We start from the raw sequence: 24304 nt of genomic DNA on the forward strand, positions 1-24304 counted from the left end.
GTCTGCAGCTGTCACAGCAGACGGGCCACGGAATCTGAGTCATCGCCTAGAGACGGTGTGGCATAATCTGCGCTGCACAGGTGCCGACAGGCCCGGCCATCACATCTACAATACAGATTATGAAGAATCTGGACAGGTACGCAGGGGTCACCGGACAGGCACAGCGTCGGATTACACTGCGGGATCCCACATGCAGAATCCGACCTGTTCATGTTGGCAGTCGCTGAACCGCACACCTCCCTGCAAAGTTGATTGGCTAGTTATTAAAAAACAAGGATTACCTGTTTTCAGATTAATTGATTAACCAGCGACTATTTTGAGGTCCTGAAACGAAGCGGTTAGTAAACGAATTCTCACTCGTCACCCGGTTGGTGGCTGTGTTTACACGATCGCTTACATTTGCTCTATCGAGTGACTATTCGAACAGTTGTCCCATGTAAACCCAACATAAGCCTATATGTGTTCTGAATAGGGAGATGGGTATAAGGCATTACCAAACACCCCCAACGCAGGTTCTCTCTTGCGTGAACCAGGGATTGGGCACGCAGAAATCCAACATGTCCAACCTTTCCACTTCCAACCTCCCTCCAACATCTGCTGTTGGGGGGAAGAGTCAGGAAAAATTCATACATATCAGATGGTCAGCCGGTCCCTCAAAATAAGTGTTATAAAAGACTTATTGCAGTTAGTACAAGTCATCTATTTTATCACCTTGTTTTCATGTTATCAAGATTACACACCCATGAAATAATCAACTTTACTGACCTCATGCAGTAAAAGTTTGTCTGTCAGAGATAACATCCCAGACAATTAATATCTGAAGGTGTGTATTTTCGATATGCAAATTAGCCCTATTTCTAGGAAGGAGGAAAACAGTCTCTCTAGTGCCACCTATTGCAAAGTAGCCAACCTACAGGTCAATGTCCATCCCAAGGCCTTGCAACACCACTAGGGATACAAGTTAAACCAGAAATTTCTACATAAGGAAAAACACCCATCTGAAGATAGCTGTTCGGGATTCTTGCACCTCGTCAGTGCAGAGCAGGGTACTGCATGGCTGGCGAGAAGCCTGGAAACACATTCACCACCCATCAAGTATAGTCAACTAAAGATATTCCTTGTAGACCTACTCCTACCAGTCTATTGTATGCACAAAAAAATGTATTCTAGTCCCAATATTTAACGCATTCACTATTATTAGCTTGGTGGGTCAAGCTTAATAAAACCTGAAGATTCCCAATTACAGTGAAACTTCTTAAGAGACGAGCATCTAAATTGCATTGAAAATTGGTCTTCTAGGGAAATGGACTTTACAAAGACTATGCCAGTATGTACAGTAGAATACAGGCTGGAACTAAAAATCTGGTCAGGATTAGGGGGTGGCCTTTAACAGAATTTAGGGTTGGTGTACATCTGCCTGAAGGCTCCAAAACAGATCAGATACAACACAACATAATGCAGCATGCTGCCCTATTCTGTCTAGTAAGATCCTTGGCAATATGACAAAAATCTGATAACCCCAACTGTAGTCATTTGGGTCCATCAGACGCCATTTATGTCTGTCGAGTAATTGATTTGGAACTTTGGTTATTTTCGTCGTTTGGCTCCAGTGACTTGACAGAAAAGATAGCATATGTACAGAAGAGGCCTTACATCGTACTTGCAGGAGTTCTAACGGTCATGGTGATGTTAGATTAATTCCCACTGAAAACAGATGTGGTGAACATCATAAATTACAACATTAAAGGGGATCATTTGTCTTAATATTTCCTGACAGGTCATGATGCTATTACATCAGTGGGGTCCAGGAAGTTGAGACCTTTAAGGACACAGTGAACCAAGGGTTCCAGTGCTTATTAATATCATTAATCTTCTACCCAATGGAAGACCACCTCCTGCACTCATACATGTCATTTACAATCAAGGCTACACTTGACTTCTGCTGGTTGACTACTTGAAACCATATGCAATGCCTTGCTTCTTGACAGGGGGTCCAAGAATACTCAAAGTACATAGCAAGAACCTTAAGAAAAGCTGATGTGAGGTTCAGATGCCTGAAAGCTTCGAAGCATTTTAGAGGGGGAAAAAAACGATATTCCAGGAGTTCCTGACAATTTATCGGACGCCATCACTTAGATTTACAATGTACACAGATACTATTTTAAGGCGCGCGGACTAAAGTCGACGAAAATTCACAATTATAACCAAAAAACCTAGTTTGTCAGGTAAAATTTAACAAGCGAGCTGTCTGATGACAGGCCGTCGTTGTCTGGAGAGACGTTGTGCACATTTGACGTTTTCGGCTGATCGTCTGTTAAAAAATGTTAGGTTCTTATGAAAGATCTTTCGTCAAACGATCTTTCTTTGAAAGAATGTTCAGCCTTCGCTCAATGCCCTCTAACATGATCATTTACCAGACGGTGGTTCATTCGACAATTGGCCTACTTCTATGTAATGTGAATGGCCACCTTTAGAACGTGCATAGAACAGGTATAACGCGCAATGGTAGTTCTAACACTACCGATACACTATGGGCAGTTAGGTAGTCTAAAGATGGCGACGGCAATCTTGGCCACCCAAAAATGGAAACCCAAACTAGCAGAACCGAAAGACAGCTGACAAAATCAACTACAGGTCGAGGTTTTGAACTTAAAATACTGTCAAGGAACTGGAGGGCGATTCATTGTCTCGAAACCAGAGGGTCGTTGTTTTCAGTCGTTACTATTAATGAATGGATTGCTCCCGTTTAGCAGGGAGTTCAGGCCTTCCCACATAACTCATGCTGTGTAAAGCCAACAGCCACAAACATCAGCTTCCTTAACATAATATAGACAACTTTGGGCTCGTTCATATCAGCACTAGCGGTTTCCGTTTCCTGCTCCGTTTGAGCAGTAAAACAGTAACCCCTAGCCGAACGCAACAACCATATGACAGAACCGAATGGACCCCACTGCCTATGAGGTCTATTCCGTTTATCTAGCATTTTGTCAAATTTGTAATTTACCTCAAACTGGATCAATGATCCCTTTGAGACACAAGTATTACTCAGAATGCAACCTGGAAGAATGCAGAGAACATTGCAGACAACGTTATAAGGCAGGAACGTCTACAATACCTGCATTTCTCCAAGTAGTCATGAGTTGCACCCATTTGTTCTTCAAAGGAATCCCAGGTTCAGTTGATCAGGGTGTAAGACTACATCAATATACATAGATCAATGCATAAATAAAGGTATGACCCATTGTTCATGTTGTTCTACAGTATATTATTTCGGAGCCATTACTGTTCGTATGCTGCTGCCTAGCTAAACTGACTGCCATAATTCTGGGCGAGCTGGGTGACTATCCCCAGGGATCGGTATTGGCAAACCATAATGGTTGACCCCCAACTTTCTGAGAAACAAATATATTTCATAGCTATATTGAACTTAGAAGACCCTCATCAGATTTCTAGAGAATGTGTGCTGGAATTACATAGAAATAAGTATCAGACACAAGTAGAAAACCACTTACACTGTTAGGTGCTTCAGCCGAGACTCAATGTTCCTGTGTCTCATACACATCCTGGTGAGCGCAGAACCGATTTCCTTCGTAGCGCCTGGAAGAGAGGAGAAATACAGTTCAAGTTTTCCCAAGCCATAGATTGTGTCTGTCAAACACATACGGTACACATCTTGTATGCAGACCGAATATATGTGTTCATGTAACCAACATTGCCTGCTAGAAGAATAGACCTTTCCAATTGCTTTCTACATTGCCGGGAAATAAGAATCACTTTTATAGCAGTGATGACAAACTGATTAGCAAATAGTCAAAGCAGTTCAATATTGGAACAAATAGTTGCAAATTCTCATCCAGATCATAGTACTCAAAGAAATTCTGGGAAGCTCCGGTTGCACCCCTACACCAAGCTTCTTTCTGGCATGGGTATCGTTTATATGCGGAATAAAACTTTTTTTTTTCCCTCTCCTGACGGTTGGTGGCATCTAGGACCCTATATCACTTGGCAACATAAGAAAAGGCAGTCCTTTTACATGGGCTGAATTCTCGACCTGATGTAAGCAGCACCGATTGACATGTATGTTGATTGGCGCTTGTTTCATTTTCTTTTACCCCAGTGGAGAATCGATGATGAACAAATCACAAGTATGGTCATTTGTCCCCATAGGTTGGCTGGGTATTCGTGCAGTATGCCTCCACCGGAACTAAGTTTTAGCAGGGCTGACCTCCAGGTAACACTCAGGTCATGGCCAAATCTGATAAATTTCCAGAGTGAAGAAATACTGCTCTAAGGCTGCCTGTCCACAGGCGTAGCGAAATCCCAAGACTGAGCATGAGCCGGTAGACAGGCTGACCGCGGAGAATCGTGCCGCAAGCACGAGGACAGGGGGCGGTGCTTTTTATAGCAACGCTATGGAAAGCTTGCATTCCGGCCGCGGGGAATGCAATTCAAAAAGGCCTGTGAACAGGCACCCTAAAGGGCCGTTTACACTAGACGAATGTTGGGCAAACTATGCGCAACACTGGTCCCTGTGTGTTCTGCACAGGAGCAAGTATCGCTGGATCGCCGAGCAGGGAGGAGGGGCGGCTGGAGAAGATTACTCTCCTTGCTCTGCCCCGTCCCTCTCCATTCACTTTAGCAGCGGCTGTCCAGTATTGAATGGCTGCTGTAGGAGTTGTCGTCTCCTCCCATCCCTCTCTATTCACTTTAGCAGCGGCTGTCCAGTACTGAATGGCCGCTGCTAAAGTGAGTGGAGAGGGACAGGGAGAGAGCGGGGAGAAAAATCTCCTCTGGTTGCCCCTCCTACATGCTAGACGCTCTGTGAGCGAGCCAGCCAGCGATACTGTAGTATGTCTCTAACGCGGTATGTCACAGGACCTTAATCTAATATATAATTTATATTAGGATATCAGCTGCTGCCTGACATCGTTTCACATACATACGTACATCTGATGTACAGCCTGATGTGGTGCGGTTTGTTATGAAGACAACTAAACGCTACGCCTCTCACTCACTCATCATCATCACCACAGCATCTACAAAGTGGGCTATGAAGAAGCAGGCCAGCAGTACACTGTTATGAAAGCTGTCTAAAAGAAAGTCTTCGTTACCCATTGCAACTAATCACAGAACCACTTTAATCTTACCTCAGCAGTATAAGAAATGAAAGCTGTGCCGTGATTGGTTGCTGTGGGCAACCAAGTTTTTCTTTTAAACAGCTTCCATAAGATTGTGCTGCCAGGCTAATAGTTCGTGGCAGGGGCGTAACTAAAGGCTCAGGGGCCCTGATGCAAAACGTGAGCTGGGGCCCCCCCTCTACTGTATCTGTACCCGTACCTAAACCATGCTGCACATAGACATAACTTGAAGCTTCTGGGCCCCAATGCAAAACCTGTAACAGGGCCCCCAACTATAATGCTTTATTCATAGTACTGGGCTCCCTATATGGAGAAGAGGCCTTATGGGCCCCCTAAGGCTCCTGGGCCCGGGTGCAACCGCATTCCCTGCACCCTCTATAGTTACGCCCCTGGTCCGCGGCCCACCCTGTACAAACGTAATTGAAAATGCTTATCAGGAAATTAGATGTGCTAAGAAAGAAAAAAAGCCTGCAGATGTTTTAGAAAAATCCACGCCAGTGTCTACAAAAGTAAGCAACACGCAAAGGGACCTCCACGCTGGTTTGCTGCGGGTAGTCCGTGTATACGAAATAGCCGTTATAATATAAAGAAGTCTATTTCCGAGTTTCTGAGCATGGACATATCTGTATATATAGATTGCCGGATCGGCTTTCTACTACCATGGTCATATAGCTTTACTTTACATGCTTGTAAGATAATCCCCAGCATCCGTTTTACACTGGATCAACTTGAATTGCCTGTTTAGTAGCTAAGCAAAGCCAAAGCAGGAAAAGGGAACTTTTCCAGCGTCTCTTCAGCCGGTACCTTACATATTAAAACTGCAATCATCTACCAGCAAACATTCCCATAGTCGGACATATAAACACAGAGGAGACACACAATGGGGTTTTGTGCCTAGCAGCTTTCATGTGAAATAGCCTAAAATAAAAGCAAGGGCATGATGAGCAAACAAACAGCATAACAAATGGTTTGGCAGAGCCCGTCTCACTCAAATACATCGGGCAAGGGCCCAAACTGCATCTGCTATTGTAATTTACCTGGGTGCATTGCACAACCTCATGACAGTATATAAGGAGCCATCCAAAATAAAGAGCACTTAATCCAGAAATCAATTTCATGTGCTAGCTAAATAAATCGCCCCAGAGACAGAGGTCGGAGCTCCACAATCTGCTCATTTGTATTATGGATGGACGGAGCACAAGCTTAAAGGACTTCAGATCTCTAACCAACGGCGGGGTACCGATCACAAGCTTCATCCTTCAGAAGACTGGGGGTCACCACACATTAGGCTGCCAATTGTGGTGGGATCTAATGAAAATGTAACATCTGCTGGATCAGGCCCGTTCTACAAGAAGGATGCGAACAGTGGATTTCTGCTGCAGAATTGGACAATGATTCTGCATCAAATTCCATAACAAATCCTCATCCAGTTACGGTACTTTCAATGGGACTCTACGCCATTGTCTAAACAATGTGGAGTTTTTTTTTCAGCACGCACCATATTGAAATCCGCGTGCAGGCAAAAAATAAATAAAAAAAATTGTCATGTCACTTCTTGATGTGGATTCTGAGCCGTTTCCACACGGAATCCGCCTTGGAGATTCCGCAGGCAGTTTTGTTTGTTGGAAGAGGACATGTGTGGCTCCGTGGCTGAGTATCAGCATAGCTGCCGATTTCTGCCACAGTTTTCATAGCTGGAAATCTGCATCGGATTCCGCCGTGACAGGAGTCGGGCGTTATTCGCCGTCAACTTACCATGGCAGAAAATGTCAGTGAATACGCAAAGGCCAAATCTGCACCTAAAGGGTGGGATTTTTTAGCGCATTTTGATGCAAGTTTCAACCTTTGTATTTCAAAGGTTGAAATCCGCATAAACTGACATGCTGAGGATTTAGAATCCACAACGGATCTCAAATATGCTGCAGATTCCATGCAGAATTTTTCCACTTCGTGGATGAGATTTTTTTAATTACATGGCTTGTACTGTAAATGCTGCGGATCATTTAGTCCCATGTGAAGGCACCTTTAGGATGGATTCACACAGCATGGAATATTTTTTTATAGCACGCTGTGGAATATTCCACTAGCAAAATCCGCTGGTTTAAATACAGATTTTGGCCTAATACAAATAGATAAAAGCTGGTCCTCTTGGATACCTACTTTATTTCTCTGCCCGTGTACACCCCTTCACCTTCCCTTACCCACTTTACTTGAATTCTATTTCCTATATATCCCCCCCACCCCCACCCACCCACCCACCGGGTTCCTGATTTAGGTTACTGTCAAAATAATACCTATAAGGAAGAAAACACTGGCATGTCTGCAAATAGTGTTTTCATGTTGATTCATGGATATACTGCCTATTTTACTCGAATGTCGTGACATAAGTTTGAATTTCATAGTGCCAATTGTGTAGAAATTTAAAATAAATACTGCATCAAAATGTACACGTTAGACATGTGGATTTTGGTGCGGATTTTTCCATACAGCGCCTGCTAAATATTCTGTCCCATGTGAGAGTGCCCTGTCAAAAGGTGTCAGACAGCTGCTGGTAAAGCTGATCACACACATTATGACGCCAATCAAAAAGCTAATAATTTCCAGCCAATGTTTGTCCTATATAATTATCCTACATCCATCACCAGCGTCATACGGTCTGGAGGCCACATGAGATCTGTCGTTCACCACAGATTAAAGGGCCCCACAGATTACAGCACAGGTGCAGCATTGTTTAGTGATGACATTTTATCTCAGGTTGTCATTTTACCATTTGTATTTTCCTTTTTGATATCCTCAGGCAATCTCATCCTGAGCCTCCTGGTTCAGGCATAGACCAAGCTTTTGTAAGTGTGTGTATTCCGATGCACTGATGCAGAAGAACTGAGGCTTGCTATAGCATCACAGCTAAACCAACTATCCAGTGTTATAGAGTTGGTAAAACTGCAGAAAATTTTTAAGTGACTTTTGGGGAGTAGAAGTCATCTGTCAGAGGTGTTTCTGAGTCGTCGATGCATCGTTTTCCGTTAAACAGTTATTCAGGTACAAATAAAACAAGCCCTGTATGTGATTCACGCTCAACCGCCAACATTTCCATGAATAAATAGAGGGAAATTCCAGTCTGGTAGATTCGGTTCCTAGTATTACTGGAGTTATGTTTTTGAGCTGCAAACAGAATTTCCATGTCTACCAGCTATTTTTATAGTGAGAGGTACAGCAGCTTAACAGGGAGATCCCGCCTGATGATAAAGATATATATTTTTATAGGCAGGTATGTAGGTTTTGAAATGTAAGCAAAATTCTTGATCGCCATCTATGCTACCAGTATTGGCACGGGTAAAAGACGTTTCCCAAACGGTTCCTCTGAAGTCATTTTTATTGGCCGTTTCAAGATAATGTTCATAACCAGCAATCTAAAAAAAAAATTGTGAGTGGTGACCGGAATTAGAATGCCACAACCATGTTGCTACTGGATGTGGGGAGTTGAGCCTCAAGCTGTCCATAGGTATCGGATAATAACCAGCAGGAGGAAGTCCACGGCTTAAAGCAGATTTTAACGTTGCAAGGACATCCACTATACCCTTTATCAGTTCTCCCTGAACTCTGCTGCAAAGTGGGTAAAGACTAGTGGTATTATTGTATCTTGACGCCCCCGGGAGCTAGGGGTTTGACAGAAGGAACGCCCCTCTCACACTCCTAGCTCCCGATTGGGTCAAGCCTTGAAGGTTCTAGCAGTGTGGGAATTTAGTTAATGCTGCGATAGAGCCTTAGACTTAGGCTAGTTTCAGTATTAACCCAAACACTAAAATAAGCCCTCACCCTAACCCTCCATGTCAGCCACACTGTGACCCAGCGCTGTCCCCGGAGTGTTATAGCAGGGTCCCCGCTCCCCTCCAGGCTCGGTGTCTCCCTTCCTCCCTCTTCGTTCCTTCCCTCTCCCTCCCTTTTTGACTCACTATAATGCCAGCGCTGTCACTGGAGTCCTATAGCAGGGTCCGCGCTCCCCTGCAGCCTTCGCGTCTCCCTTCTTCCCTCTCCCTCCCTTTTTTACTCACTGTCATGCAGTGGTGTACTGTGGCCGCCGCAGGTCCCCTGCTCCATGAGTGTGCACCGCCGCTGGCCAGTGCAGGGAGGGCAGCGGGGAAACCGCTCTTCCGCCACTCCCTCTGTGTCAGCAGCCACTGTCCAGTGGAGGGAGGCCGCCGTGGAAGGTGCTCTGCCGCCGGCGCTCCCTCACAGTTTGCAGACGCAGGCAGCCCGCCGGAGAAGCTGCTCTGCCAGCGCCGCTTCCTCACTGTAGGTCCCAGGTGGGTACTGAAGGGAGTAGGCCGACGGAGAAGAAGGTGCTGTTTTGCTGCTGAAGCTGCGGGTAAGCCTCCATAACAGTGTGTTTCGCTGGATTCCCGGGTAAAGCTCCTTTAGTGACTGCCAGGACCTGAGAGGAGGGCGTGGCCGGTTTGTCAAACAGCCCGTATCTTGTCACCACCCACACTTCCGGTGGCGACAAGATACAAGAATACCGAGACTAGCTGCCATGTCCTCTTCCATATGCAGCACAGAAGAGGAGAACTCGCTCCCCTATCTCTTTGTAGCACATTCCAACATCAGGGCGGACATTATATGGCAGTACTGAGCAGTGTAGTTGTGAATCTAGCACTGGGCTGAGACAGTAAGGTACCTTTCACAGAGGTCAGAATATTCTGCAACAGCATCGCGAAACACGCTCTCCTATGGAATATTCAGCTTTAAAGTTTACATTGCTTACGTGTGGAATTGAAAATAGTAGAATCCTGCAGTTAGTGTGGAATTCAGGGACGGAATATTTTGCAACGCTGTTTTTCCTTCTTAAAACACTTACTAGAAGCAGCAGCAGAATCTTCACATTTCTGCTCTCTGTTGACTTCTATGGGCAGTTGTAACATTATTCCTCAATGAAGCTGAAAATATGTCTTAAGTTCGTGTCTAAAGACAGATTTTAGCAGCAACATTGAGTGTGTGATCAGTGCAGGAGGCATGCAAGGTTTGTTGAATTATTAATTCAATACACTGACACTACTCCCTCTGTTTAGTGTATATAAGTACATGTGTGTATATGCATATGTGGGTATAGATGCCAACTGTGAACCACTCCCACTGACATGATCCAGCGTATAACACCGATTATATCACCTGATATCGCCAATTATAATGTAATCAACTAGTTTAGTATATATATTGTCCAGATTATTTCAGAAGCGTTGGCAGATTAAGAAACGACTTAGGGAACAGTACAGGCATGGAAATAGTAAATTACTTTGAAGAGAACGCCATGTTTGCTCTAGTGTTCTAAAAACTGCAAGAACACTTTAAATATACTGTCAGTATTGATTTCATGGCTTCACTGTGACCGCTACAATATCCCATCAGGTACAATCAGTAACAACTGTCGTTACTGCGGAATGATCTGTACCCGGCAGAACAGGCTGCACAGTTTTCGCTTTAAATCAAAGCTCTAACGAAGGCGCTGCATAAAGAATGGCTCAACAGTCCACAAGGGCACTTAAATAAATTTCTTCATACACTTAAGGTCCTTTTACACGGAATGATCATCATTCAAAAAAATAAATTAAAAAAGGAAAGAAAAAAAAATTTCGGTTAAACAAGAAAAAGAAATGATTAGCGTTTAGTGTAAATGCAGCCAACGATAATTTGCTTTTCATTCGTCGTTCATATTAAGAAAATAATCGTTCGTCATTTAAACTGAACGATTAGTGAACCTGCGATCGCTGAATCGTTCACATTCACTGTAAAAGCGAACGATGTATAGACAGGATTGCCAAGTGAACTCTGACATTGTACTCATCTGCCGGTTGTAAAGTTTACAACTGTTCAAGTTAATCTAGGTAGGTCAACAGGATTTCCCCGTTGTGAACTGCAGCTCTTGTACAGCCATCACACCCTGATGGAGATCCGCAATTTTAGAAAAATAAGTGACCCTCAAATTTAAGGATTTCTTGGTTGTTTTTTTTTTTTAGAATGGAGGTTCTGTAGCGGATGTCCGGCGGCACCACACCCCTGGGGCTTTTCCATAACTCCTGTTCTGGCTTGTAGCACGGTTTCTCGGTGGTAGCTTGACAGCAGGTCTGGGTGCTGCACCGATGGTGAGAGGATGTAACACGCCTCCCTCTGTATAAATATTTCACTACCCTGTTAAATATGACACGAGCTTGAAAGAACGTTGAGAAGGTGTAAAATAGGTTATGTCATTCCCAGACGGCCTAGTATAGATTATACTTTCTGGGAAGACTTTGTGTAAACGGCTATTTTTACATGTGACGATTTCTCCATATTGTGATGGAACTGTAACCATAGACACATTGGGCAGAGGTGCAGCATCAAGGACCAATGGGTAGGTGAACATTGTTATACAATACAGCGCTCCTTACTGGTGAGTTTATAAGATTACACCTGTAATTATATTATTTATTACCCAATTACACGAGTATGACTTTTATTTTAAGCGTCATATCCACATTATTAACATTCATGACTTTTTATGCACCAAAACATTATATTTATTTTATCAATTTCTGTACAACTAGTCAGTGCTCTGCAGGTCACTTCGCTTAGATGTATTTTTTTTCATACTAGAAAGGAAATGAGCAATGGTCTCATGCTTGAGGGCATGCGAGTTATCTCACCACAGATGAGGATATGCTTCAAACAGATTTCTAGCCATTAAAAAACATCTTGTAGAAATATGCCTCAGGGTCCGCGTCCTTCCACATCATATGTAAAACATACACAGAGCGGGAAAGTGTTTGTGGGCAACAGATAGGTGACCAGGGGCTCCCTTTTACCAAGACACAGCAGTTCAAAAAATTAAAGCAATGGAAACAGCTCAAGGTGCCTTTACACAGGCCGATGGTGACCTGAAATTACTCATACGAGCGTCTGCCTGCGTACATACAGCTCTGACTTGGCGAGAAGTCCTCCTTAATAGAGCGTGGGGCTGCCCTTTTCGGGGCAATCACCCCGCTGCATAAACAGAGCATATTAGAAGACCGGGAGAACTAGGGATAGATTTATGGGCCAGTATCCTGTTATAGACGCCATAACAACTTCTGCAACTGGAACCTCTGTGGAATGGGGAAGGTCCGGGTGAGTGCCTGAACTACAATGACAGCGGTAAGATGCTCCATGCGTATCTGTGGCTGCCTACGCATGTGAACCTTCACATGTAGGTCATCTGATACCATATATTGACCTCTGGAAATACGGAGGGGGTATCCGCATACTGGCATTGAGTGGGCTTCCTTTGAAAGGTTTGCATTTTAAAACATGTTCAACCTTTATCTTAATACAGAAATAAAAGTTAAGTTTTAATAATCACATGACCCATTCCAGTACGATTATTCTATGCTGGTTTATGATTGGGTGACAGACAGTTTATTTTGTGCTTAAAAATTCAATTTAATATTGAAGAGTATTTTCCTTCCACACTTTTTCGTGGTGGTTTTCCATCATGAGAAGCTAGACAAATATTTTCTAACTAGTTTGGCTCAGTTCACAAGTCAGATCGTTTTGACTAAGTGTACACTACATAATTACATAGAAACATTCCGTCTTAGCACTGAAGGAAGGAAGGGGAAAAAAATAATCTAGAAACTTATTTTTCAATGATCTTAACGGGCTTTTTCTGAAACTATAATATCTTATCCTCAGGATTGGTTTATTAATATGAGATCAGTGACAGTCAAACCCAGAATGCCTGAATTATCCTGGAAAAGCAGAGGGGTAGATATTCAGATACTGCTACCCTCCCGATCTGCGGATTGGACCAGGAAGTTCAATGCAGCATGGGCAGTAAGGGCAAAGAAGTGCAGGACAGTGAACTACTGGCAGAATGGTACACGCTCCCTCTTTGAAAGTGGATCGCAAAACGTCTGTGTGCCTTGATTTGGATTTTCTTCGTTATAACTTCACTCTACAGGGGAACTATGTCCACCTGGACAGGTGTATCAATATGTTGCAGGGTATCCAGCAAAAAGTAATTTGCTCTACAGTTGACTGGATCATGATCATGTTGAAATAATGTTGTCTAATCTCCCTCCTAGCCACAGTTTGCTTACACATGGCTGTGCAATGCAGAGGTGATGGCCTGCTCCCTCTAGAGCAGGATGTCCACTCCTAACTCAAGTAAAGAATACTGTACATTTTAAGGTTTTGCTTGTAGTTACACAGTCTTCATCCACATGACACTAGCAGACAATGAATGTAATCATGTTAGGGGGAAATTATTATTTAGCTTAGAGACATACTGCAATGTAATTAGTACACTGCAATAATAAAAAAGGGATTACGTCCATAGCTGTAACAGACATCTGGATTTGTACCCGACTGTGACTAGGGTGAATTTTGCAGAGCTAAAGAGAACAATCCATGATATGAACAAGTCACAGATGAGGTTGCCTTCTCTCTGCTGCCTAGTGGTCGTTATAAGTTCAATACCAATATTTTCCAAAATGACAGAAGCAGATGGTCCAGTAGATCTGTTCAGGGCTGTGACCACATTTGTAAGACATCAGAAAACATTCCCAGAAACCAAAAAGATCACATGCAGGAGTGCCATCATGTTAAGTCAAAAGAGGTTTAGCAAAATGCTGTAATAAAAAGTAACAGAAGCATGTAAAATACACATAACTGAGCTTTGATAATGAATTAGGCTCCTCCAGGATTTCATGGTGGATGCATTTTTCTTTCAACATGGAATTACAAAAGTTTAAAGGGCCACTCCGGTTATTTCACCTGAGACAGGGAGACATGCACTCATGTAATAACTACTGATGATGATCACACAGCTAATGTCACACAGGCATAATAGAGGAGATCACAGCTCATCCTCCTGACTGTATACTTACAGGCTGTATCTTATTTAGAAGAATATAGAAGGAAATGCTAATTAAACTGACCCCCTTCCCTGCAGAGAGATTGGTATAACCCTAGTTAATGCTGGGCTTATTGCATCATGGGATAGATATGAAACTGAAAGTAAAAAATCTTAACTGCCAATATGGTCGCTGCATTGCTTGGAAGTGGCTGGAATACATACAGGAGACTTCAAGAGTGTGACAAGCAATCAGGTAAGGGGGGCAGGCATGGGGAAAAAAAATGAGTTTTTGCCGCAGTGTCCCTTTAACACCTGGCTTATAAGTTACATTAGGCGTTTTCAGTGACTTAAAAATTAATGCTAAGAATAGGTCATTAAATGTTTGGTGGGTAGGGGTCCAACCTCCAGGACGCACGCCTGACACAATAAAGGGTCATGGTTCTTCCACGAGTGCCGCTTGCTTTCCATCATTTAGACATGCACAGCAGCTTGTCCTATTCACTTGAAATGAGTTTTTCAGCGACTGTTCTGTGAAAACTCAAAAATTGGACTGCAAATGCGCGTTGAGTTCTCTTCTACCAAGAGGTAAAAATTCCATTCACGCATATGAGATTTCCATCATATTAACTGCTCAGCTGACAAATTCACATAGCAGTTCGAAGCCACCTGGACTACAGTTTGGTGTACTTTGTGCCCACTAGTTTAACATCTCCGGGTAAGGTAGGCGAAGTAGGTGGCCACCAAGGGCTTCATTGGTGGTGATTGGGGAGTGCAGTTGATATACAAGGAAAAATAAATGAGGAGCACTTATTATAAGTAAGAACCTGATGGGCGGGTAAAGAGGCATTAGAATTAAAAGGGTTATCCAGCCTTTAAATATTAACCCTTTCCAATCCACTGTCTGACGTCTAAAGACATTATGATTTAAGGCTGTACAGCTCCGATGTTGGAAGACGTCCGTCAGGGTTCTCTTACTGTATCTTGCCAGCCTCTCTGCTGTCAGGGCCTATTCAATGTGTCACCTCATACAGTACTGGCTTTAGCCAGCATATAGCGCTGTTTAATAACAGCAGAAAAAGAGTAAGCCCCCTAGGAAAACCAGGATACAAATTGTATTGGAAAGGGTTAATCCTGAGGGTAGGCCCTTATTATCTAATTAGTGGGGATACACCTCCCAGGACCCTACCAATCAGCTAAGGACTGCGGCAATCACTTGAGCACTACAGCCTCTTCAAGGTTTACATCCGAGTAGGATCTTGTGGGTGCTCAGAATGTTGCATTTTTATAGCATATGTTCTAAATACTACAGGATTGTCCCATTCGCTTCAAAAGGAACCGTCCTGCAGTACTCCGAACGGCCATTAAAAGATACAACGTTCTGAGCACTCACAGGATCGTACTTCGATGTAAACATTGAAGACGCTGTAGAGCTCACATGATCGCCATGGCCCCTTTGTCAAACGTTAGACGTTCGATCGGTGGAGTCTAGTTGAAGAGTCACTCATTAATTGCTTAAACAAAAAAACAAAAAAAAAAAAGAGAGGGGGGCCAAGGTGGTCAGCTAAGCAATGTGCCCCTTTAGCAGTTGTCGGTGTGTATGGGACTTACTAGTTTTTCTGTTGAGCCCATACACCAAGTAGTGAAGAACCAAAAAGTTAACTGAGTACAACGATCAACTGAATGGTTCTGCCCCTTGGCTTAGCAACTGGTGGGGTCAGAACACCTGGACCCCCCATCAAAGCTACGGGCAGGTCATTGTGACAGCCAAATTATTATTATTTTTTTTGTAAAGTTAATTGCCCTTTAAAAGGAACTGTGGTTTGTGGAGTGCATTTTGAAACCACTTTTGGGTATTAACGGAGCTTGTCCAACCCCTGCAACATCTTACAGAAGCCCTTCTTTAAAGTACACCTGTACACCGAAAATAAAACCTCCCAAAATAGGAAACCAAGCTAATAAAATGTTCGCCGTCCTGAAACATCTTGGTTTATAGATCTAGCTTGTAGCATATAAAAACACCCATAGCCGGGTGTCATACGGTGAAGCCGTGCTCGGTAATAAATAGCTTGAATGTACCATTATTAAGATGGCTTACTCTTGATTTATTCCTATTAAAACCACGGGCTGTGTTTAAGTGACTGGGTCAGATCTCTTAGTCACCTTTTACCGACTCGTAAGGGCTTGGAATGATAAACAGATGACTAGGCCCCTTGTGCTATAAATTGCCACGTGTTGTGAATTCTAGAAGAAGAACAGAAAATACATGGAAACAGAATGCGGTGGGACACCCATACCAAATTTCATATGCTGCATTCCATGGAAAAAAGACATTTTGTACATTTCCTAAGACAAGTGAACAGCTCCAAGAAAAAGCACATTTATATGCAGACTGGTGCGGATGCCTGAACTTCAGACAGTTCAGCAGAGATTATATACGGGAGCCGAGTCTGATCTTACCACCTGCCTACTAATTGTAGGTCCTAAACACCCAACAGTACTTCTAGATGACAGAAAGGGTCATCACCGATTCTTACGAAAAAGCCACAATTACTTTTGCTACCCAGAGCCACATTTTCCTTCGACCGTTCACAATTCATTGTAGTCTATAAACGTATGAAAAAGATATTCAACCCTTCCCATTTAAAATCCATACAAATGTAATAATTTGACAAAAATGTAAGTTTCCGAGAATATAACTTGAAGTGTGACTAAAACAATTAAAAACCACAATGTGGAAGCATTTTCAATAGTAACCAGATTGGATAAATTCTTCACTATACATGCACTACGTTTCATCCACGAGGCCGGTGACTTCAGCAGAACCTCCTGAAAGAGCAGTGGCTAATAAAATGCAATGCTCAGTCGTAAGACATTGGAAGTGGAAAAGACCAGGTGAGAGGAGTCTTATTGCGTAATCTGTCTTTACTGTAAACACAAGACGTCTCAGCTATTTTCTCATGGAATTAAAAAAAACAAAACAGTAGTCACATGTCACTCTCCTACATGTCAGGAGACAAGCAGCAACTTGTCCATCAGATGTAGATAAATATATATTTTGCATTTCCCGTATAACATTGTTCTACCTTATCTATAGACCATCACATTACCCGAGGGCTCTGTATAATAGAACACACAGTGGCGTGTGGGCTACTGATGTAGAAGTCATGAGCTACTAAATTCGAGCTTCCTGAAGTACCAAACGTACCAAACGTACTTGTGTATTAATAAAAAAAGACTAAAAATCTATCATAGAAGGACAAACTTCTTGGAGTATGACCACCTGTGACTTTTGTGCTACTTCCCCTGGAGTGGGTCAAGCCAGGGGCCAGCACCTTCAGCCGGCCGTACACAGGGTTGCCAACCCGTTTTACTATATTTTTCTAGACAACCTCTATAAGAAAGTTACAAAAAATAAGGCTGGGCAATTTGACCGAAAATTTAAATCTCTTCTCGATATTAATCTAGATTTTCTTCTTCTAGAAATACCAAGACACCTTTTTAAAAAGGTAAGAAAAATCTCACACTGCAATTCCCTAATGCATACTTATCAGAATTGAATGGGACAATTCTGATAATCAGTACTTTTCAAAGAGCTGCCATGCATGCAATTCCCATATTTAAAGAGTGAGGTATGAACGTTATATACACATGAAGGATGGTGTTCCACCCCCGCAGTCCTCCCAGTCCCCCATGTACTATGCGCAAATCCCAGTCACCCAGCCCCCCCATATTCTATGCACACACCCCATCACAATCTCCATATATGGTCCTCTTCCTCCTCATCAGAACCCCCATGAACTTTCCTCCCTCACGTTATCACACACCCCACTTTTTCCCAGGCCAATATTGGTCTCACCCACAGGGGTCACGGCTAATTTCAATTTCACGATTCTGACTATTAAGGTTAAGAATTGTGCCTCGGCAAAACTACAATAAATTAATTTAGTGAAGTGTCCAGCCCTAACAGTCAGCTTTTTTTTTTTTTTTAAACGGACATATCTGAAAACTATTATGAACAATAAAGACTGAGTCATATGTCTACAACTCAAACTAGTGATGTGAATAGATAAGCAGACTCTACTTTGACCTGTAAAATAATTACAAGAATTGGTGCACAATAATAAAAAAAATAAAGTTTTCCGGGCACTGTAAAAAAAAAAAAAAAAAAGGGGTCTATTTTTTACAAACTATCCAAGAATGCCAGACCTTTACTTAGCTTAAATGGAAGTGATGGCAATTAATCTTAGACAGCAGATTATCAGCAGAATCCACACTGGAAATCTGCACATAAGGCAGCGTACAGTGTGAATGAGGTTTAATAGAAATCAACACACTGCAGAAACAATCCACAAGACTTAGACGGCATGTTGTGTGCTCTGAAATCTGCAGTAGGGTTTTGTTCTGGAATTCAGGTTACTTTGCGACAGTAGAAACAAATATACATTGTGCCTGGCATTCAGCTGAAAAGGTCACTTGGGAGTGCACAGTCTCAGAAGGCGGCCGATTGGCTGAGAGCTGGGCTCTCCTCACAATGCTCCTCCCAGATTTCCTTTTCAGATGAATGCCAGCTGCAGTACCCAACACACTGCTGACAGCAGCAAAGTGGCAGCTCTTTGATTCTACCTTTATTGGGGTAATAGTTTACCATGCCTTTGTCTATGAGGCGCTTTACACAGTAATCATGTGAATATCTCACAAAAATGGTATGGTATTTATTACCACAAGGAAAAAGACTAAATTATAGTGAAACGGGAACGCCGCCGATTAAGTTGAAGTAAAGAAAAATTCATTCTTGTATTAAAACGTAACATCTGCAACGAGACTTCATTGAAAATATTCCGAACCACAACTCAAATAGGGTTTAACAGATTTCCTGGTGGCATGTGCCCACACAGAGTAACCAGAGCAACCACGTGATATTATGAAAACACTGCTATTACAGAAGAATCACCCCGGGGAATGCCGCTCACCGGGCTTCACCACTTCCTGCAGCCCAATGTGTCATCCTCAAGAAACTGTCATTGTGTCATGCTACCATAAAACTTTCAAAAGCTACTTTATGAAAGACTCTGCCACCACCCGGCAACGTGCTACTTATTTTTAGTGGGTTGGATAGATAAAATTGGCCAAAGGCAGCAGGATTTTCTGCAGAGGGTCTTTCTAGTATTAAGATGCTAGATGTTGATGAATGTAATACAATACCTATAGTTGCAAGGAGGCCAGTCATACTCGCTGTTGTAAGTATTCTTCATATGTTGTTGTCTGTTGACATGTGCTCATTGAAACACATTTGATGGGACTTATCCATATATGTGAGGTACGTGCAGAAGCGTATGCATTAGCCAACGTTCTACAACGTCTGGTATGACATTGGTGGAGGGAGGGGTAAGGGGGGAACTAATGGGTCTTTTACAAGGGCTAATCACTGGGCCCAAAAGTTCCTTCAATTCCTTGTTCCCACAACATTCGGGAAGTGTAAACGAACCAATGATCCGCTGATAAACGAGAAGTCGACCAGTCTAAAAACCATAACACAGAGGCTGGACACGAGCAACTCAAAGCCACAGCTTTTCTTCTAAAGGTGCCCCTACACATTAGATGATCAATGGCCGAACTAGCTAATGCGTATGGCAGAGACCAGATACTGGATTTATCCCGACTTGGAAGGAAAGAAACATGACCGATCCTTTGTTTTAAAGGAAGATAAGCAACTGGCGGTGGCTTATTCCTTCTCCAATTGTGAGCATACGCATGCTCATGCATGTGTATGAGAGGGTGTTGCAGGAGGAAAGGTGTACGTCCGTCTTAACCCATGACTTTACGAAAATCAAACAACTGGTGGAGAGCTCACAGATCTTACTGTACTGAATGCAGGTATGCGCCAAGAGTACAATTCGCTCTCGCTGGCGGTTAGCCCGCTGTCCTAGAACCTCTTAGCAAGGGCACATTGTGATACATTAATCGGATCTTAACCTTTTCCAATCCACTGTCTGACGTCTTCCAACATTCTGATTAAAGCCTGTGCAGCTCTGATGTTGGAAGACGTCTGGCAGGGCATTCTTACTGTATATTGCCAGCCGCACTGCAGTACTGGCTCTAGCCAGCAGATGGCACCATTGTATAATGTCAGAAAGAGAAAGCCCCCTAGGAAACCCTGAATCCAAAATTGGATTGCAAAGGGTGAAATGTGTGTTAGCAGACCACAAAAGAACCAAGAGACTTCAGATTTAGAGAGCAACTATGGCCTAGATAAATCACAGCACCAAGAGAGCCAGAGGAAATTAATAATTGCTTAGCACCTATGACCTCTTAAAATATGGTCGGCTTACTTCCATTTTAAATTGTCAAAAGGGGATATTCCAGATTTACAAACAAATAACTGTTTTTGTCAGAAACCCGTGCCACACCTGTCCAAGGTGAGTTTGTGGTATTGAAGCTCAGCTCCATTGAAGTTAATGTGTTTCCAAACTGCAATACCGCACAACCGACCTGTGGCGCTGTTTTCACCTTTTTTTTAAATCCTGAACACGGGTGTAAAAAATATTTTTTGTGATAATATACAACCTCCTCTCACTTAGAATGTCTTACACCGATGCAAGCATACCAATGCAAGACACAATGAAAGAGGATCAAAATGTTTATTTCAACCACATCAATGCAGGAACCAAAGTCCTTCGTTATTTCTTGTCAGACTTAATTAGTAGTAGATGTATATAGACAATACCATTGCTGCTTGTCTTTAAGGTTACTTACTTGCAAGTAAACAAGAAGTCATAATAAATCATTGGAGAGTTTGTGTAAAGTGCCATGGAATCCATCTATGGCGTACCAAGAACATTGGTATACTATAGCGTAGTCCAACATAGCTAGCAGGTCCGAAGACATGCCAGTAGACCATGGGGAAACCCTCTACTCCTCCAGCAGGTTAAAGTCTTAGAAATTCTTAAAGGGGTTATCCAGGAAAAACAAAAGTTGTAAAAGCAGCTCAGAGATGTGGAAAAACAAAAAAGTCTTCCCTCCTCTGTTTTCACAGCGCTTCCACTCTGCCGCTGCTCTGTCCTCCACTGCTCTCTACTTCCTGCGGCCGCAGTAAGGACATCCGGCCAATGGGCTATATGACCACCAGCCAAACTGAGCCAATAACCATCACCGGCAATCATGTCCCTTGTGTCAAACCCTACACAACAGGCATATTTTCATACACAAAACATTAGGCCTCCATTCCAGCAGCGCTCTCAGGGCATGCACCATTAGGCAACGCTTGCCTGACAGCTCATTCTGTCTAAATGGGGCATACATTTCTGCGCTCCTGGGATTTTGGCACCTAGACTGGGTGGAAGAGACGTCCCCCTCTTTACTACAGCACAAGTATTGCTAAAGGACTTCTGTTTTGTTGATGTGATGGCATTAAGCCTGTAAGACAGGGCCAAATATACTGTATAGTTAGAGGCCAGATGGCCAGGTGTTGATTTAAGCACCAGGTTTAATATAAAGCGCTGTGAATCATTGTAGTGATTTAAAAAAGTAATGGCAGATGACAGATATGAAAAAAGTTCCAGCTGAAAGGGAATTCCTGAGAGGGTCATCACCATCTTGTGAGGAAAACATGGTGATCCTGATGTGTGACTAATCCGCTAGTGTCATTATTATATATGTTTTTTATAGATTATAATTATATACACCCAATAATTCATAGCTTGGATTGGTATGCTTCATAAAGACCATTATGGTCAAAGCTTTGGTGGTAAAAGAGGAAGCATTATATTTGTGCACCCTGTATGCTGTCGCAGACTACGCCGCTAGTGTCAGTGACGTCATTGCCGCTGCAACTAACAGAGCAGAGGAAGACCGCCACCAGAAGAACTGTAGAGAGTGAGGAAAGATTGTATATATCCATCTACCACTGAGCCATGTTCAAAACTTGTGTGTTGCCTGGCATAGCCATTTATTTCAGGGTAACATCAGCAGCGGCCATCTTGCTACATTTCATAGACTATTTTAAAGGGATATTAAGATATTAGTGAAAAACAGGGTCTAACTTTCCCAGATACAGGGCAATTCTGGTCAAGGTGCCTGCTGGCCGCTACTGCATCTCAGCTGTATTTACTTGAATGGTACCGAACTGCAATACCAGGTACAGCCTGTGGACATGGGTGGCGCTGTACATGGAAAAAAAAAATACCCAAATCACCATTTTCCCCAAAGCTTATACAAAACAGTGAATGAAAAGAGCAAAAAATACATGATAATCATAAGAAAGATGCATGAAAATATGACTTTTTTTTTACGGATTGCAATCACCTGTATGAAAATGGCAGGGAGTGACTGCCCTCTGTCCCATTCACTTATTCAGGGTCCATTGCATGACTCTACATTGTGATGGGGGCCATCACTGCCTGCATCTAAAGTCGCCAACACGCACAGCCTTCTTTATAACAAAATACGAAAAGACTCAAGATAAAAACAGATTTTCTGCGCAGAAGTAATAAAGTAAAATATTTACCTCTGGTATTTATAGCCATATCTGCAATTTTCTGAAAAGCGTCCAAAAATGATCCAGTTACAATAGTTGTAGTTCTGAAATACACATAAAAAAAAGAAGAAGACAGCAGTTAGTGTGTGCAAGGAATTACAAAGCAGACTGAATTTAAGAATTGGGCCAAGGAAGCAAAACGCAGGCCAAGATGAAACTCGCTGGCAAGGAAATTGACATTGCTTAATTTTCCAGAGACACAACAAAAAAAAAATTAAAAAACAAAAATCTACGCCTGGCGGAGGGCCGCCTGGTGAAAATGACAGAATTGCAAAATGTTATCTACAGACAGATTGTGGGTTTTATACATATTCTGGGGAAATCCAGCATGGTATGAATATGCGACCAGGAGTCTGGGGGGAGCAGGGTGACCCCTCCTGTAGGAGGTATGGTGCCAATCACTAGCCAACCAGGTATGACACAGAATGGCAACCGCCTTCATACAGCACCAACATATTCCAAAGCCGACTAGACATCGTGCCACCGTATAATCCTGCAACAGCGCTAATTATGTCCAACAGCAACAACAACTGAAGCCGATTTGCTGCGGCCACTCTTCACTTTTTTTTTTTTACTTAATTTTTTTTTGTTCTTATTGGGGATGTCCAATAGGCGAAAACCAGTTGATATAACCTAAATGTGGCCATCATACAGTCCATTTATCAGACAACTGGTTCTTAATATTCTCCTAGTCAAGAGGGTGACTCCCTATACCCTGAAACTGCTCAATCACCGATAACAAGCCTCCATTTAGTCATACATTTCCAAGAGGAATAAAAGAGGAATTGTACACTGCAGTGTTTTCTATTGAAGGGTGCTTCAGCATAGTCATTACCCGCGGAATACAAGCATCTCAAACAATCTCAAACATGTATTTTATAAACAGATCCTCTTTATGGACTTTGGTGCAATCTATTTATTTTTCATTTTGACTTATTCAACTTCTGGTACCAAGAGTGCTGCCCCCTGGTTCACAAATTACATAAAAAAGTATATTAAACTGCAACATAAGATTCTGCAATATCTTCTGCCTTTTAACAATAAAGCCAAGACTATAGGTAGATTTTTTGTAACAGTTTTGATCAATATAAAGTCATTTTCCGAGTAGTTTTTTTTTGTTTTGTTGTTGTTAAAAGTCGATCCCCCATGCAGTAAGATAACTGACCAGCATATACCCACCTTTCCCTGCTGTGTCCCACTCTGCCACTCCAGGTCTCCCCTCTGACATCATGTTTACAGGCTGAACCCGAATGTTTACGAGAATTCTCAGGTGCTGCAACCAATGACAGAGCTGAGCAATCGATCACTGAGCTCTATCATTGGCTGCAGCAGCCTATACACAGGCGGTACTGCAGCCTGTAAACCAACACTGCAGCGGAGGACCGAGCAGTGCTGCAGAACACAGTGGGGAGAGGAGAGTATGTGCTGATCAGTTATCTTATTGCATGAGGGCTTTTAACAAAAAATAAATAAAATTAAAAAAAACTCGGAAAACCCATTTAAAACAATTCAGTTATAGCTGCAGCTCAAAGAAATACATGGAGTTGCAGGCAATCTTATGGACTCTTGCAGTCCTTCAATAAACTGTTAAAGCAACTCCAGTTCCGGGACAAAATTCTGTCCCAAGACCAGAGAGGGAGGAGGACATTATCTCTGCTGCCTCTCCGATCTGTTGGTTTCAGGCCCTGCCTTCAGCCATCCAAGATGTTTGCAACAATTTTCTATCTACTTGACTTAGGTTGCATCAGCATGGGCTACAAAATTGAG

General features: G+C 42.7%; 1 protein-coding gene across 2 annotated transcripts in view; it reads right to left on the reverse strand.

Annotated features, from left to right (window-relative positions):
* The window catches only part of LOC136588018 (protein MTSS 1-like), a 125780-nt gene that overhangs the window by 47778 nt on the left and 53698 nt on the right, over positions 1-24304 (reverse strand). For both annotated transcript variants that reach the window (XM_066586909.1, XM_066586908.1), the window contains exons 3-4: positions 22508-22581; positions 3513-3597 (exon numbers count right to left, since the gene is read on the reverse strand). In XM_066586909.1, coding sequence (XP_066443006.1) covers positions 3513-3597; positions 22508-22581 — 159 coding nt within the window. The remainder of the gene's footprint in view (positions 1-3512; positions 3598-22507; positions 22582-24304) is intronic.

This window comes from Eleutherodactylus coqui, chromosome 13 (assembly GCF_035609145.1).
Source record: "Eleutherodactylus coqui strain aEleCoq1 chromosome 13, aEleCoq1.hap1, whole genome shotgun sequence".
Taxonomy (NCBI): domain Eukaryota; kingdom Metazoa; phylum Chordata; class Amphibia; order Anura; family Eleutherodactylidae; genus Eleutherodactylus; species Eleutherodactylus coqui.